At 33.5% G+C, this 17,531-nt stretch overlaps 1 protein-coding gene across 2 annotated transcripts in view; it reads left to right on the top strand.

Moving 5' to 3' along the window:
* The window catches only part of SOS1 (SOS Ras/Rac guanine nucleotide exchange factor 1), a 134,132-nt gene that overhangs the window by 46,418 nt on the left and 70,183 nt on the right, over nt 1-17,531 (top strand). For both annotated transcript variants that reach the window (XM_074378750.1, XM_074378748.1), the window contains exon 2: nt 6,859-6,984. In XM_074378750.1, coding sequence (XP_074234851.1) covers nt 6,859-6,984 — 126 coding nt within the window. The remainder of the gene's footprint in view (nt 1-6,858; nt 6,985-17,531) is intronic.

Genomic DNA, 17,531 nt, shown 5'->3' with positions numbered 1-17,531 from the left:
TCTGATAAAAAACAATTTCAACTTTGTTTCCCTAGATAAAGTATATTATAAGAACCTTAAACTAAAGTGTTAAAACTTAAAATTTTTTTTAAATTGAACTATAGTTGATTTATAATATTGTATTAATTTCTGGTATACAGCAAAGTGATTCAGTTAGACACACACAGACATACACACATAGGTATGTATTTTTCAGATTATTTTCCAATATTACAATATAGTTCCCAGTGCTGTACAGTAAATCCTTATTGCTTATCTCTTTTAGTGGTTTGTATATGTTAATCCCACACTTCTAATTTACCCCTGCCCCTCCTTTCTCCTTTGGTGATTGTAAATTTGTTTTCTATGTCTGTGAATATGTTTCTGTTTTTTTAAAATACGTTCACTTGTGTTATATTTTAGATTCCACATATAAGTGATACCATATAATACTTGTCTTTCTCTGACTTACTTCACTTAGTATGATAATCTCTAGGTCCATGCATGTTACTGCAAATGGCAATATTTCATTCTTTTTAGTGGCTTAGTAATATTCCATTGTATATATGTATACCACATCTTTATCCATTCATCTGTCAATGAACATTGAGTTTGCTTCCATGTCTTGGCTATTGTAAATAATGCTGCTGTGAGCATTGGCATGCATGTATCTTTCTGAATTAGAGTTTTGTCTTTTCTGGATATGTGTCCAGGAGTGGGATTTCTGGATTCCTTAGGTTTTTTTAAGGAACCTCTATACTGTTCTCCATAGTGGCTGCACCAATTTACATTCCTATCAACATTGTAGGAGGGTTCCCTTTTCTTCACACCCTCTTCAGCATTTATTATATGTAGACTTTTTGATGATGGCCACTGAATCCCTTATCTTTCTGAAAAATATTATTCTCGTCTAGTATTTCCTATCCTGGCTCAGTTAGTGCTTTTCTCATTGCAGCCTTACCCCTTAAATAATTACCCAGACATACCTCATTATTTCTTTTATATCTCCTGCTGCTTCTACCTTGTTTCAGATGTTCATTGTGTCTTTTTACAGAGCATGCAGCATCTTTCCAACTACTTTTGCTTCTTTGAATTTCATCTTCGTTTTAGCCTATCCTTCATGCTGACACAGAGAGATAATTCAGCAAACAGATCTAATTATGTCAGTGTCTGTTTAAAACCCTTCAATCATTTTCTCCTTCCCTGATGACTTCCCAACTTCTTAGCTTGACACACAAGCCTGCCCTTTCTAGTATTAGTTTTTCCCACATGTACTTTTTGGTCCAACTCTTTATTGGTTTCCCTAGCACATAAAATCATGTGTCTTCACCTTTATGACTTTATATGCTACCTCTTTAAGTGAAAGCCCTGTTTACTTAACTGCTGCTTGTCATACGTTATTCATCCTTTGTGCTCCAGTTCAAATGTATTTCACTTGTAAAGACTTCTGATACTCGTCACATACCATCAGCAAGGGTCACTTTTTTTTTTTCCATCACTGTATCTTAAATATAACTCCATTTTGACCTCATCACACTGTGTTAAGTAAGTTGTTTATATGTCTAAGCTCCTCTGTGAGCTGAACTCCTTGAGGGTAGATGCCATGTCCTAATTGACATTTGTGTCCCCAGCAAATAAGAGGAGCTGGGGAGTTGGGGTAGGGAGATTGTTACATACATAGTCCTAAAGGCTAATTAACAGGTTCCAAGAAATGAGAAAATATTTTCAGTCAATTTTATTTATGGAAAAGATTTAAACTCTCTGATTTATCATTGTCTCTTTCAATTTTTTCTTTTTTACGAACGATTTTTGCTTTGATTTTTAAGTAAGCACCTGAAACATCATACATTAACTAGACAGTCATAACACTCAAAAAGAGATTTAATAATCCAAATTTTTATTATTTGCTACGGTAAAGGTTTTGAGAATATCGATTTTATTTCAGATTATCTTGTTATATTTGCAAATAAAAGTAGCAGTTCTGGGCTCAAAATGTGACAAGTGCAGTCTAGAAGCCTTTCTAATTCTTCAGAGAGCCATTAGCTAGAAAAGGCTATTAAAGATTCATCAGAATTCAATATGGTGTTTTCTGGCAGTTTACCCAAGGGGTTCCTGAATGCAGTTAGAGGACTCATGTATCAGACAACTGAGAATTAATACAGACCTAATCCCTTTGCTTTTCCAGATTCCATAAAACCTGATAATAGTAGTCAACAAAGTTGCTTCTTAATCTGTTAGAAATTACTAGAGACAGTGAACTGTCCAGATAGAAGCAAGCAGTTCTTAAGAAAGGTTTAAAATTTAATGGGTGGCATCTTTAATTGAATATGGTGATTATACCTTAAAAGAATTACTGTCATGACCTTATATAATCCTTATTCCTGGCTGTCATTGTATTTTTAGTGAAGTTTTTGCATTTACTCAATTTAAATTACCTAAAGTAAGTGCATTTGAAGAAATATATGAAGTTTTTTGTCTCAGTAAACCTAAGTACTAAATGTTTTTGAAAACTGCATGTAAGAGAAATTCCCCAACTATTTTAAACCCAATTTTAAGTGCACAATTGCTCTCAGACACACACCCCCTCAGTGAATATCAGCTGTAGATAGCTTCTGAAGGCTGTCGTGAGATTTGGCAGTGTAACCTATTCTGTATGGTCTTGAATAATTTGGATCATTTGATCTATTAAATATCTTTGAGTACCATTTAGATGAAATGGAACACTTAGCTGTAACACCATCTCATAGAAGAGAAGTGTTTTTTTTAAAAATTCTATCTGTGTAGGAAATGTAATGCTGCTTCTGCCTGCTTATTAAAGAAACCCCTTAACAGCATCTTCCTTGAAAGAATAAAGAGCAAAGTCTGTATTTCAGGAATTGGTTCTCTGCTTGTCTTTAAACATTTATCATTGCCCATGTTTTTCAGTCATAGGTTTTGAAGTATTGTTTTGATTTTAAAGAATTAAAATCATTTATTAGTCTCTTATATGAAGGCACCTTGTGATCCTAATTTGACAGATTTAAGATGTGGTAAAGGTTAATGTCCAGAAACTTAGAACAGTTGACATCATGCATTATTTTCTATTTAAGCCTAATTCTTTGATTTATACCTAATAAGTTTTATTTGGCTATTAGTAACCATCAATGAGTAAAACTTTGAATTTCTAAAATTTTATATATCATGAAAGGTGTCAAACTTAGCATTTTAACTATATGTGCCTGAATTATAAGCAGTATTTTTTTAAACTATAGCATTTCACCACTGTAGTTATACAGTTCATTTGATTCTACATGATAAACATTGATTTTAGTTCTGACTGCCATTATATGTTGAATGGTTTCTGCTTCACGGTGTATGCTTCTGAAATTAACCAGACTCCCTAGCCTTACTGCCACCCCCTTTCACTCTTAATTTCAAGAAAGAGATATTTTATTTTATTAACCAGACTCCCTAGCCTTACTGCCACCCCCTTTCACTCTTAATTTCAAGAAAGAGATATTTTATTCCTTTCACCCCTACAACACAGAGGCTTTGTGTATTGCCTAAATGTCAGGGGTTTCAAGTGAAAAGCAAAGAGAAAATGATTCTGTAAGTAGATAAACAAAGCCTTGCCCAATCAGAGCATCAACAGAGGAAATAAACAAGGGAACATGTAATTATAATTCAGTATGACAAACTGGATAAAAAGTGTGGTACCTAGTACAAGGGTTAGCACAGAGCAAAGTATAAGGCCCATATGAGCAGGGATTAGTTTTGATTCATCTCTTTATATCCAGCACCTAACAGAGCACCTGGCATTTAATAGATCAGTTAAATGAATGAGGTTAATTCTGCCTTAGAAAGAGACAGGAAATGAGACTTCCCAAATGAGAGATCTGGGTTTTGAAAGTCAAATAGGTAGATGAGAGGGTAAGAGAGTGAGTGAGAGTCATGGAGAACATTGAACTGCATGCTGTGTTCTAGCAAACTGCAGATAGTTTGAATTGCTCAGCATAAAGTGTAAACTGAGGAGCAGCTGGAGATGGAGCTATATTAATGAAGAATTGTGTTGTTTCTATGGATTTCTTTGAAAAGCAAAGAACATTTTTATTTAGTATGATCTGATCAATTTACATTCTTCTGAGCATTTTCTAAAATGTGTTTTGAGGTACCTAAACCACTTCCTCAAAAGGGCTTTGATATTTTTTAAGTTAGTTAGAATTATTGTAGATTAAATATTTTCATCCAAATATTTGTCTATAGTGATAAGCTTTATGTTGAATTTTTAGTATATTTATAATTTTATGTGATATATGGGATCTGTATAATCAATGATCATTTTACCTTTTAAAAAATTTACATTTTCAGATTATAAGATTTATAATGTTGCATTTGCATTTATGACATGCTAATGTTTATTAGAATATGACCATATACTTCAAGCCAAGTTTTATCTAGAAGCGATTATATAAATAGATACAATTCATGGACATTTTACTCCTTACGCTGTTGGGGCTGCTGGAACACTTCCCAGACTCCTCGGGTTTGACAGTCAAGAGTTTACTGCAAAGAGCTTTGGCCTAGACACCAGGAGGCCCAGGTTTGACATTACTAGTTAGCTACAGGATTGTGGGTATCTCCTTTTTATCATCTGCTAAGTAGAGGGACTGAGTTAAATGATTTCTAGGGTCCCTTTTAAATATAAAATTTGTGGTTTTTTAAATCTATAGCTCTATTTTATGTGATGCTAGAGCCTTGAACAGAAATGTAACCCCCCAATTATAGCTACATTTCCCAGGACTACATCTTAGTGTAACCAGCGGCTGTCTGTACTGTGTTTTTCATTTGTGAGTTATCTCTGTGTGTCTGATGATAGTTTTTCTTGTTCAGCTTTTATAATAAGTGCCCCACCTCAATGTTATCTTTGGGATTTTGGTAAGATAGGTGGAGATACCCAGCAAGTAATGTGGAGTATGAGTCTAAAACTCAGGAGAAAGTCAGGGCTAGAGGTAGATGTGGAGTCATCCACACAGGTGATAAAAATGTGGAAGTCAATGAGATTAGCTGGTGGGGAAAAAAACAGAAGAGGGCAGACAGACAAGAATGGAATCCACATTTGAGGGGTAGGTGTAGATATGGAACTCAATAAGGAACGAATAGAAAAAAGGAACAACAACAAAAAAAGAGCAGAATAGATTGTGTCACTGATACTAAGAAAAGAGAATTTAAAAAATAAAAAGGACTTGACTTGAGACTCCCTACCAAAAAAAAAAAAAAAAACAAAACCCTACCATGTGGTGTCAGGGTTCACTACTAAAGGAAGATAAGTAGAAAAGTCAGCCATGAAGGTAAAGGATGTCTAAAAAGACAGTTTAGGCGAATGGAGGCATGTAATTCAATGTATAAAAATAAAACTTTTGTCAAGTTTCAGTTTTGTTTTTTTTTAAAGGTGTTTTTATCATGCTTAGTGTTGAAGAGAAGTAACTTCATGAGGTTCGTTACCTACACACAGTAGTCAAAATGTGATGGCCTGGTGAATGGAAAGCTGAGAAACATGAATTCTGGATTCTCGTCCATACTCCATCCATTATTTTAACTGCACAACCATTCAGTCATCTAATAGGGTAAAGAGATTTGTAAACAGATCATTTATAGTCAGGTTGGTAATTGCTATACCAAAGATGATCAGAAGTGCTTGGGCAAATGATTTAAGGCTTTTGAGGCTCAGTTTCTTCACCTGTAAAATAATGATAAATTGTTTTAAACCTCACACTTCATGTAGCACCCCCTCACACAGTTCTGAATTGTCATAATGTTATTTGTGTCTAAAATATTTTTCTTTAGAAAGTACTGTAAGTGCATATATTCGTATACATACACATATCTGTGTAATTTTAATACACATTTTAAATTCATTGTATGGTACACTTTATAGAAATTTCCCCACACTCTAGGGCTGTCTGTCATACCTTCTCAGCTAATGAGGTGTATGTACTAGGTAGGATAGACCACACTAAGTGCTCTTGACTAGTGAGTACCGGAGTGCTTTCATCCAGTGAGTGCTCTACCATCCTTGGGACAGTTGGGTATATTTTGAAATATGTATTGTTTGTCTCTTGGAACTGAATTTTTGCCATTTTAAAAAGTAGGGAGCAGTTTTGACCCACGGTGAATGGCAAAGGGATGCAAGTAAAGAGTATCATGCTGGCTATTAAAATGTAAGTTTTACAAAAAGCAGTGGCCTGAGATGCCTCCAAAGAAATGGTTGAGGGAAAATGAGGGTGAAGACCAAGTTATCTTCCTTAAAGTATAGAGTCTCATATTGTCAAAAGTGCCCATTTTGTATCCTTTGACATAGGATGACTTTGTGTTCAGCAGACATTTATCAAGCTTGTTATTATGTGCCCTGCACAATGCTAGATACTCGAGTTACTTTGGTAAATAAGATAAGATATATTCCTCTGGGATTTTATCACTTGGTAGAAAAGATAGAGTTAAACAAGTGACAAAAACCTGTAGGAGGTCAGTTTTGCCCAAGCAGTATGTTGAGTAAATGTTATAACCACCACTGGTCCTTGGCAAAAACCATATAAACTGTACTATTTATTCCCAGCTCAGCCTCTCCCTCTCTACATTCCCACACCCCAGGGTAACCAGGGTTTAAGAAAAAATACTAAAATTATGCAATTAAGTCTTTGAATCTCCAGAAGCATGTTAATAAGCATGTATGGTACATGTGGCTTGGAAAAAGGTTAAGAATCCAGACTTGGGTCATAATATTCAAATCTGTATTTGCAAGCCAGACCATGTTCTTGAGTACAAACTCACATTAAAAAAAATTGTTTTGTTTGTTTAGATGAAACAAACCTATATTTTAATTACTTTCCTTTTTGTTTATAGGTCCAGGGGCAAGTTCATCCCACTCTCGAGTCTAGTGATGATGCTCTTCAGTATGTTGAAGAATTAATTTTGCAATTATTAAATATGCTTTGCCAAGCTCAGCCCCGAAGTGCTTCAGATGTAGAGGTATGATAAATTTTGCCTTGAGCTGTTCTGTGTTTATTGTAATGTCAGTGAAGGAGGGGAAGAGTTTGCTCTTCAGTTCTACAAAATATATAGGCATTTAGAAAATGAAGACTGGATTTATTTTAACTTTATATTGGGTGTATGATAGCTTGTATATGTTTTAGCTGTCAGACTATTCCATGTTTTGCTTTTAATCTAAAATGAACTTTTTGGGCCTCTGAATACTACTTATTGATGCTAGAATGACAAATATACTCAAACCTTTAAGGGTGGAATATGTCCAAGTTTTTTTTTATTTTTTAAAGCCAGCTGTCAATTCTTCAAAATATTTCAGTTAATCCATTGATCTTCAGTTGTTACGTGTATTTTAGACACTAAGTGAACCCCTTCCTATCAATCAGAAGGGAAGGAAACATCTAAAAATCTGGGAAGGAAGTTCTGTCATAAAGATGGCATGGCTCCTGTCTTTTTGGGGCTTATAGATTAGTGGAGATACAGACAGATATATGGACAGTAAGATAAAATGATGTATTGTGAGGAAGAGCCATCTAAGATGAATTCCGAAGGAGTCACATTAGAGAGGAGAGGAAAGAAGATTTGAAGTGCCAACTATAGAAAATGGGAGATAGAGCTGTAAATATAAAAATTTTCTGCCATTGATGATCATTTGACTTTAATGACCTCGAATGTATAGTGTACAAATCTTTGAATTTCTGTGACATTTCTTTTCTAGTACTCAAGTGTGGGTACAAAAAAGATTGTTGAGTTGAATGGTATTTCACCATAGACTTACAAGAGCAGAACAGTAGGTCTAGGGAATTGTGGAAATTGGTAATAGCAGTGATTTACAACCCTTTTCAGGAGACAACACACTAGAATGTAATAGTGATTTTGTGGTACACAGTGACTGGGGAGGAGGTGTATCTGTATCTGCCCCAGGACCTTTTCTGTTCCACTGGGGGGTGAAGGATTGATACATAGTTATCCAATAGGAAGCTCGACTGAAAAGAGCATCAGAGAATCTAAATTGGATAAGGAAAAAAAGTGAAATTTAGTAACAGCTGAAATTTGAGAGCTTGCTATAATACCATCAACTGGTCTAAACAGATCTATGTTTATATTTCATTTAAAGTTTTTGATAACCACGTGAAGATGGTGCTTTTTCCCCCCTTATTAGAATATAAGATGTTGTTCGCTACCAAATCCCCAGCACCTGGAACAATGTCTGGCACTGAGAAGGCACTCAGGAAATGTTACCTTGAATGAATAAATGTGGAAACTGAAGCAGAGAGAGGTTAAATAAGTTGCCCATGGTTTCAGCTGATAAGTAGTGAAGCCAAGACTCTAACCCAGAAAGTCTAAGCTTTCTAGGCATACATTCCACTAAACTGTCCTGCCAGGTAGGAGAGGGCAGGTAGATTGGGAAGATATGAAGGGAACCACAGTAGTATTGGGTTTCCCAATAAGGTGAAAGAACTGGTAACACTAAAATACCTGAGTGAGAAAAACAGAAGAACAGATTGAGATCAGAGATAGAGTTGTTAGAATTCAAGATTTCTGAAGTAACACAGTTAGAAAGCAGGATGTGGCCATATGGTGGTGGCTAGACTAGACATGAAGGTCCCAATAATGAAGTGTTCCAGGAATTAAGAGGTCAGGGTATTTTATGTATCCTTAATTTAAACAATAAAGTCATACAGGGTGATGATGGCAGGACTTTACGTGAGAGTGGAAGAATGATATTCCAAAAGCAGACTTGCAGACATAGTAAACAATCTTATGGTTACCAGGGAAAAGGAGGTGGGAAGGGACAAATTTGGGAGTTTGAAATTTGCAAATGTTAACCACTATATATAAAAATAGGTTAAAAAAAAAACCAAAACAAGTTTCTTCTGCATAGCACAGGGAACTATATTTAATATCTTATAATAAACTTGGGGAGTGGAAGATTATATAGGTTTTGGTACAAGGACAATTCCTGTTCTGGAAGTCTTAGAGGAGGTCCAGATTTCAGTTGAGGCAAAGAAATATTAAGGAACACTGAGTTACAAAGGTTGTGGATGTAGAAGAGATTGTGGTCTGTGAAATTCACTTTGATTTCTTAAGTAATTCAAAGTAGATTTATACATTTTAGCCCCATTTTTCAATTGAAGTATAAGGTCACATAACTTTTATTCATAATTTCCTTAAGGCACCTGCTATGTTGGGCTTCAGTAGAGATCTTGGATAGAAATGGTTACCTGACTCTCCTCATTAGCAACTCCATTTGATCATTTGGACCCTGGTTAGGGTCTCTCGTGGTATTTATAAAATGCAGCATTCAATTCTATGCCTAGTGCATTAGACTGTGGTTACAGATCTTGTCATCATTCTGATGTTGTTACATACCAGGAATTTGCTAGTTTGGTAACACTGCAAACTCGGAATTCAGCTCTTTCCAAATATGTTGTACTATATTTATGTTTATCTAACTTCCTCCTTTTTAAAATATAGAAACTAATATATAATTTTCCAGTATTGAAGATCTTCGTGAATTCTCAAAAATTATTAATGTCTCTCAGTCTTCCACTTGCACACATTTCATCAATGTGTAGGTACTCAAGACTCTAAATAATAAAGGATATTTTGTACCTGTTTTTAAAAATAGCTTTTTAGAAGCTAAAGATCTAATCTGTTCTTAGAAACAATAATTAGTACATATATGTAAACTAAAAAAAATGCAGTATACTGTATATATGTATTTACATGCAATATAATGTGTATGTGCATTCGAACTGTAATAATTCTACCTAGTAAAACTGGAAAAGGAGAAAAAAATAGCTTTTTAGTACTCATTTAGAAAACTTCTGAGATACGATATCGAAGATACTTAGCCTATGCCCTGTCTTGTAATTTTTAAGCACTTAATCTGAACCTTTAAAATATATATAGCATGTGATATTTCAGTGAGCTTATTTTATGGTTGGGAGTGGTTTTTTGGAAGAGAATATATGACAGTAGTAGAAAGAGCAATCAACTGTGTAATAAGCTTTCTATTTTCAAAGTACTGTTATATACATTTTTATGTTCTTTTAACAACCCTGTGGAGTAATTATTGTTCTCCTTGTTTTATATATTAGACAATCTTCAGAATGGTAGAAAAGATTTTTAAAAGATGGAAATCTAGGTCTTTTCCAGTCAATAGTCAAATACCCTTCTTGCTGTACCATTCCTGGAAGGTATTTATTTAAGAATATGAAGATATGGCAATATCTAAATGAAAATAATGGTGTCTTTGATTCTTTCATCAGGAAATAATTTTTTTAATTTTTAAAATACATTTATGGAGTTTTTTAAAAATAGTAAGGGCCATGAATTTAGCAAGCCCTTCAAATAAATTTTGAGGTAAGAAATAATTCATCAAAATTAAAAAAGAATTGAAGGCCATATAAAAAATGTACTTCAACTTCTCAGCGATAAAAAGAATAAAATCATGCCATTTGCAGCAACATGGATGGACCTAGAGATTGTCATTCTAAGTGAAGTAAGCCAGAAAGAAAAATACCATATAATATCACTCATATATGGAATCTAAAAAAAAGAAAAAAAGAGGACTCTAATGAACTCATCTACAAAACAGAAACAGACTTGCAGACATAGTAAACAATCTTATGATTACCAGGGAAAAGGAGGTGGGAAGGGACAAATTTGGGAGTTTGAGATTTGCAAATGTTAGCCACTATATATAAAAATAGGTTAAAAAAAAAAAACCAAAACAAGTTTCTTCTGCATAGCACAGGGAACTATATTTAATATCTTATAATAAACTTCAATGAAAAATAACATGAAAACAGATGTATGTATGTATATACATGACTGAGACATTGTGCTGTATACCAGAAATTGACACATTGTAACTGTATATACTTCAATTTTTAAAAATGTACTTTAAGAAATAGATCAGTCTGATTGAGTGGAATATGTGAATTTTATTTCTAAAGAATACATTTTGATTATTTTAAAGTATAAGCATAATTCAAAGGGTGGCAATTCCTGCTTCATATTCAGCCCCTAGGGAATTTGTTTTAGTAAAAAACTTAAAGTGATTTTCAGTTGCCCTATAATTTTAGGAAAATAGAAACTTCAAAAGTGCTTAAAAAATAATGAATTACATACATATTTATAATCTTGCTCATGTTAGTTAAAAGTTTTGATAAATTGTACTATAGATCATCACAAACTATGAACTATTATAATTTAAATGAATGGGATTTTGTTTTATTGATGTAGCTGATATTAACTAATCCATGCCATCAATATTCAAGAATCCACTGTTTGTCAGGCAGTGTTCCAGATAAATAAGGAGTATATAAATGCTCTGGGAATGCAAAAGAAGAATATATGTTATTTGGTCCTATCTTTTCAAAGTAATTTGTTTTAAAAGATAGTGTATAAAAATTGTTCCAATCTGGTTTATTCTCCCTCTCATTTTCTGTATTTAATCTTTTTAGAAACTGGAAGTAAAACTAATAGTATTTTTTTTCTCTGATTATGTCCCTGGTAAAGTATGTTCTTTAATTTCCTAAATCTTGTTATTTCATAATTCTCCTTGTTTTTTATTTCTTTCTGGTTGACTAAACTGATTTCCATTTGTAATTTCTTTCTTTTCCTGTTTCCTTTTCTGGCCCGTGTGTACTGTATTTAATGAACTTTCATTTCTCAGACACCAATATATTTTTCCCCTTGTTTAACTCAGGCTTTCATGGACTCATGGACTCCTTAATCTTATTATACATGTGAGCTGTATCCTTAAATTTTAAAAATTTGCTTTCCTTTTCCATTCATTTTTTCTTTAAATTTTTTCCATTTTCCTTTACATTCCAAAGAATCTTTGTAATTTCTAATAAGTTTGCCATTCACATGTATATTTCCCAAGTAATGTCTCCGTATTTTCTGCCTTTCTAGACAGAAAAAAAAAAATTTGGCCACACATCCTAAAGCTTTATTATTAATAGTAGCTCTTCAAAAGTACCGGTGAGTCTGAGTATTTGCACTGATGTACATATATAGGAATTTTCATAGATCCTAGAATATTTGTATTGGAATTGATCTTTAGGATTATCTATTTAGACACCTTTATTATGTAAAGGAAAAGACAAAGTTCTGCTAATAAGAGACAGAGCAGAATCTCAAACCTAGTTCTGTATCTTTCCCAAAGCCACTAAATGATTAATCAAGATGAAGTTTCTCTATTTCAGACAAACAAAATTATTAGTCTTGAAAGTGACAGAGTAATAGACTTTTAAAAAATATTTTTAATTGAAGTATAGTTGCTTTACAGTGTTATCTTAGTTTCAGGTATATAGCAAAGTGATTCAGTTATATATATATATGTTTTCCTTTGCTATTCTTTTACATTATACTTACTACAAAATATTGAATATAGTTCCCTATGCTATATAGTAGGTCTTTGTTATCTGTTTTATATATATAGTAGTGTGTATCTAACTACTACTGTAGTAAATAATAAATAAATTAGTAAATTTATCCCTTCCCTTCCCTTTCCCCTTTGTCATCATAGGTTTGTTTTCTGTCTGTGAGTGTGTTTCAGTTTTGTAAGTAAGCTCATTTTTATCGTATTTTTAGATTTGCACATTTATGTGATATCATATGATATTTGTCTTTCTCTGCCCAACTTACTTAGTATAATGATCTATAGATTCGTCCATGTTGCTGCAAATGGCAGTATTTCGTTCTTTTTTATGGCTGAGTAATATTCCATTGTATATATCACATCTTCTTTATCTATTTATCTGTTGATGGACATGTAGGTTGTTTCCATGTCTTGGCTATTTTAAATAGTGCTGCTATGAACATTGGGGTGCATGTATCTTCTTGAATTAGAGTTTTTATCTTTTCTGGATATATGCCCAGGAGTGAGATTGCTGGATCATGTGGTAATTTTATTTTTAGTTTTTTAAGGAACCTCCATACTGTTCTCCATAGTGACTGCACCAATTTATATTCCCACCAACAGTGCAGGAGGGTTCCCTTTTCTCTATACTCTCTCCAGCATTTATTATTTGTAGACTTTTTGATGACAGCAATTCTGACTGGTGTGAGGTGATACCTCATTGTGGTTTTGATTTGCATTTCTCTAATAATTAGTGATGCTGAGCATCTTTTCATGTGCTTTTTGGCCATCTGTATGTCTTCTTTGGAGAAGTATCTGTTTAGGTCTACCTGCCCATTTTTTGATTGAATTGTTTATTTTGATATTGAGTTGTATGAGCTGTCTGTATATTTTGGAAATTAATCCCTTGTCAGTCACATCATTTGCAAATATTTTCTCCCATTTCATAGGTTGTCTTTTCATTTTGTCAGTGGTTTCCTTTGCTATGCAAAAGCCTTTAAGTTTAATTAGATCCCATTTTTTGATCTTTATTTTTGTTTACTTTACTCTAGGATACAGACAAAAAAAATATTGTTGCAGTTTATGTCAGTGTTCTGCCTCTGCTTTCCTCTAGGAATTTTATAGTATCCAATATTAAATTTTGCTCTTTAATCCATTTTGAGTTTATTTTTTATATGGTGTTAGAAAATGTTGTGATATCATTCTTCACAGGTAGCTGTCCAGTTTTCCTAGCACCACTTATTGAAGAGACTGTCTTTTCTGCATTGTATATTCTTGCCTCTTTTGTCGTAGATTAATTGACTATAAGTGCATAGGTTTATTTCTGGGCTTTCTGTTCTGTTCCATTGATCTGTTTTTGTGCCAGTACCATATTGTTTTGATGATTGTAGCTTTATAGTAGCTTTACAGAATAGTCTGAAATCAGGGAGTGTGATTCTTCCGACTCTGTTCTTCTTTCTCAAGATTACTTTGGGTATTCGGGGTCTTTTGTGTTTCTATATAGATTTTTTTAATTATTTGGTCTAGTTCTGTGAAAAATACCATTGGTAACTTGATAGGGATTGCATTGAATCTGTAGATTGCCTTGGGTAATACGGGTTTTAACAATATTAATTCTTGCAGTCTAAGAGCATGGTGTATCTTTCCATCTGTTTGTGTTGTCTTCAGTTTCTTTCATCAGTGTCTTACAGTTTTCATAGTATAGGTTTTTTACCTCCAAAAGTAGGTTTATTCCAAGGTATGTTATTCTTTTTGATGTAATGGTAAATGGCATTGTTTTCTTCATTTCTCTCTGATAGTTTGTTGTTAGTGTATAGAAGTGCAACAGATTTCTGTATATTAATTTTGCATCCTGCATCTTTACTGAATTCATTGATGAGCTCTGGTAGTCTTCCAGTGGCATCTTTAGGATTTTCATGAATCATGTCATCTGCAAATAGTGATAGTTTTCATTCTTCCTTTCCGATTTGGATTCCTTTTATTTCTTTTTCTCCTCTGATTGCTGTGGCTGGACTTCCAAAACTATGTTGAATAAAAGTGGTGAGTGTGGGCATCCTTGTCTTGTTCCCGATCTTAGGAAATGCTTTCACCTTTTCATCACTGAGTCTGAGGTTCGCTGTGGGTTTGTCATATATGGCCTTTATTATGTTGTGAAATGCTCCCTCTGTGCCCACTTTCAGGAACATTTTCATCATAAATAGATGTTGAATTTCGTCAGCTTTTTCTGCATCTATTGAGATGATCATATGGTTTTTATTCTTTAATTTGTTAATGTAGTGTATCACATTGATTAATTTGCAGATATTGAAAAATCCACGCATCTGTGGGTTAAATCCCACTTGATTATGGTGTACGATCCTTTTAATGTATTGTCGGCAACAGGTTGCTAATATTTTGTTGAGGATTTTTGCATGTATGTTCATCAGTGATGTTGGCCTGTAATTTTGTTTTCTTGTGATATCTTTGTCTGGTTTTGGTATCATGGTGATGGTGGCTTCATAGAATGTTTGAAAGTGTTTCTTTCTCTGCAGTGTTTTGGAATAGTTTCAGATAGATAGGTGTTAACTCTTCTCTAAATGTTTGGTAGAATTCACCAGTGAAGCCATCTGGTCCTGGACTTTTGTTTGTTGGGAGTTTTAAAATTATTTATTTTGTTTTGTTTTGTTTTGAACATTTTTTATTGATTTATAATCATTTTACAATGTTGTGTCAAATTCCAGTGTAGAGCACAAGGGAGTTTTAAAATTATTGATTCAGTTTCAGTACTGGTAATTGGTCTGTTCATATTTTTTATTTCTTCCTGGTTCAGTCATGGGAGATTGTACCTTTCTAAGAATTTGCCCATTTTTTTCTTATGTTGTCCATTTTATTTGTCTGTACTTGCTCACAGTAGTATTTTATGATCCTTTGTATTTCCTTTGTGTCAGTTGTAACTTCTCCTTTCTCATTTCTTATTTTATTGATTTGGGTCCTCTCCCTTTTTTTTTCTTGATGAGTCTTGCTAAAGGTTTATCAGTTTTGTTTATCATTTCAAAGAATCAGCATTTTGTTTCATTGATCTTCTGTTGGTTTTTTTAGTCTCTATTTTATTTCTACTCTGATCTTTATGATTTCTTTCCTTCTACTAGCTTTGGGTTTTGTTTATTCTTCTTTCTCTAGTTTTTTTAAGTGTAAGGTTAGGTTATTTATTTGAGATTTTTCTTGTTTTCCTGAGGTAACAAGATTCCTTCTATCACTGTAAACTTCCCTCTTAGTACTGCTTTTGCTGTGTCCCATAGGTTTTGGATTGTCATGTTTTCATTTTCATTTATCTTTAGGTATTTTTTGATTTCCTCATTGATTTCTTCAGTGGTCCATTGGTTATTTAGTAACATATTGTTTAGCCTCCACATGTTTTTGGTTTTTGCAGCTTTTTTTCTTGTAGTTAATTTCTAATCTCATAGCATTGTGGTTGGAAAAGATGCTTGATGTGATTTCAGTTTTCTTAAATTTACTGAGGCTTTGTATTGTGGCATAGTGTGTAATTATCTTGGAGAACGTTCCATGTGCACTTGATAAGAATGTGTATTCTATAGCTTTCAGATGGAATGCTCTATAAATACCAATTAAGACTATTTGGTCTAATGTGCTATTTAAGGCCTTTGTTTTCTTATTGATTTGCTGTCTGGATGATCATGTCCATTGATGTAAGTGGAGTTTTAAAGTCCACTGCTGCTATTGAGTTACTGTTGATTTCTCCTTTTATGTCTGTTAGTATTTACCTTCTATACTGAGGTGCTCCTGTGTTAGGTGAAATATTTTAACAGTTGTTTTATATCTTCTTGAATTGATCCCTTGATCATTATGTAGTGCTTTGTCTCTTGTAACAGTCTTCATTTTAAAGTCTATTTTGTCTGTTATAAGTATTGCTACTCTGGCTTTCTTTTGATTTCCTTTTATGTGGAATAACTTTTTTTCATCCCCTCTTTTCAGTCTGTATGTATCTCTAGATCTGAAGTGAGTCTCCTGTAGGCAGCATATATATAATTATTGTTTTTGTACCCATTCAGCCAGTCTGTCTTTTGATTGAAGCATTTATTCTCTTTACATTTGAGGTAGTTATCCGTATGTATATTCTTTTTGCCATTTTGTAATTGTTTTGGATTTGTTTTTGTAGGTCTTCCCCCCCCCCTTTCTTCTTTTATTCTCTTGTGATTTGATGACTATCTTTAGTATTATATTTAGATTCCTTTTCCTTTTTCTTTGTCTGTCTATTACAGATTTTTGGTTTGTGGTTACCATGAGGTTTTTGTGTAACAGTCTATATATATTATATATATATGATTGTTTTAAGTTACTGATCTCTTAATTTCAAATGCATTTTAGATATCCTGCATTTGTACTTTTCTCCTCTCAAGATTACTGTTTTTGATATCATAATTTACATCTAATTGTTTCGAGTATCACTTAACTGCTTATTGTGGATACTGATAATTTTACTAATTTTGTCTTTTAACTTCTCTAATAGTTTGTGTGTGGATAATTTCCTTCCTTTACTGTATGCTTGCCTTTACCGGTGAGCTTTTCTGTCTTATAATTTTGTTTCTACATAAAGCCTTTTCTTTTCTGCCTAGAGAAGTTCCTTTAGCATCTGTTGTCAAGTTGGTTTGGTGGTACTGAATTCTTATATCTTTTGCTTGTCTGTAAATCTTTTGATTCCTCCATCAAATCTGAATGAGAGCCTTACTGGGTAGAGTATTCTTGCTTATAGGTTTTTCCCTTTCATTATTTTAAATATATCATGCCACTCCCTTCTAGCCTTCGGAGTTTCTGCTGAAAAATAAGCTGATAGCCTTATGAGAGTTCCCTTGTATCTTGGTGTGTTCCTCAGTTTTAATCCTGTATGAGACTTTGTGCATCCTGGACTTGGGTGACTGTTTCCCTTCCTAGATTAGGGAAGTTTTAGCTATTATATCTTTAAATATTTTCTCAGACCCTTTCTCTCTCTGTCTTAACCTTCCAGAACCCCTATAATGTGAATATTAGTGTGCTTGATGTTGTCCCAGAAGTCTCTTAAATTGTCCTGATTTATTTTCATTCTGTTTTCTTTTTTCTGTTCAACAGAAGTGATTTCCACTGCTCTGTCTTCCAGCTCACTGATTCGTTCTTCTGTATC

Source organism: Camelus bactrianus, chromosome 15, assembly GCF_048773025.1.
Source record: "Camelus bactrianus isolate YW-2024 breed Bactrian camel chromosome 15, ASM4877302v1, whole genome shotgun sequence".
Classification (NCBI taxonomy): Eukaryota; Metazoa; Chordata; class Mammalia; order Artiodactyla; family Camelidae; genus Camelus; species Camelus bactrianus.
This window is presented reverse-complemented; position numbering and strand designations above follow the sequence as displayed.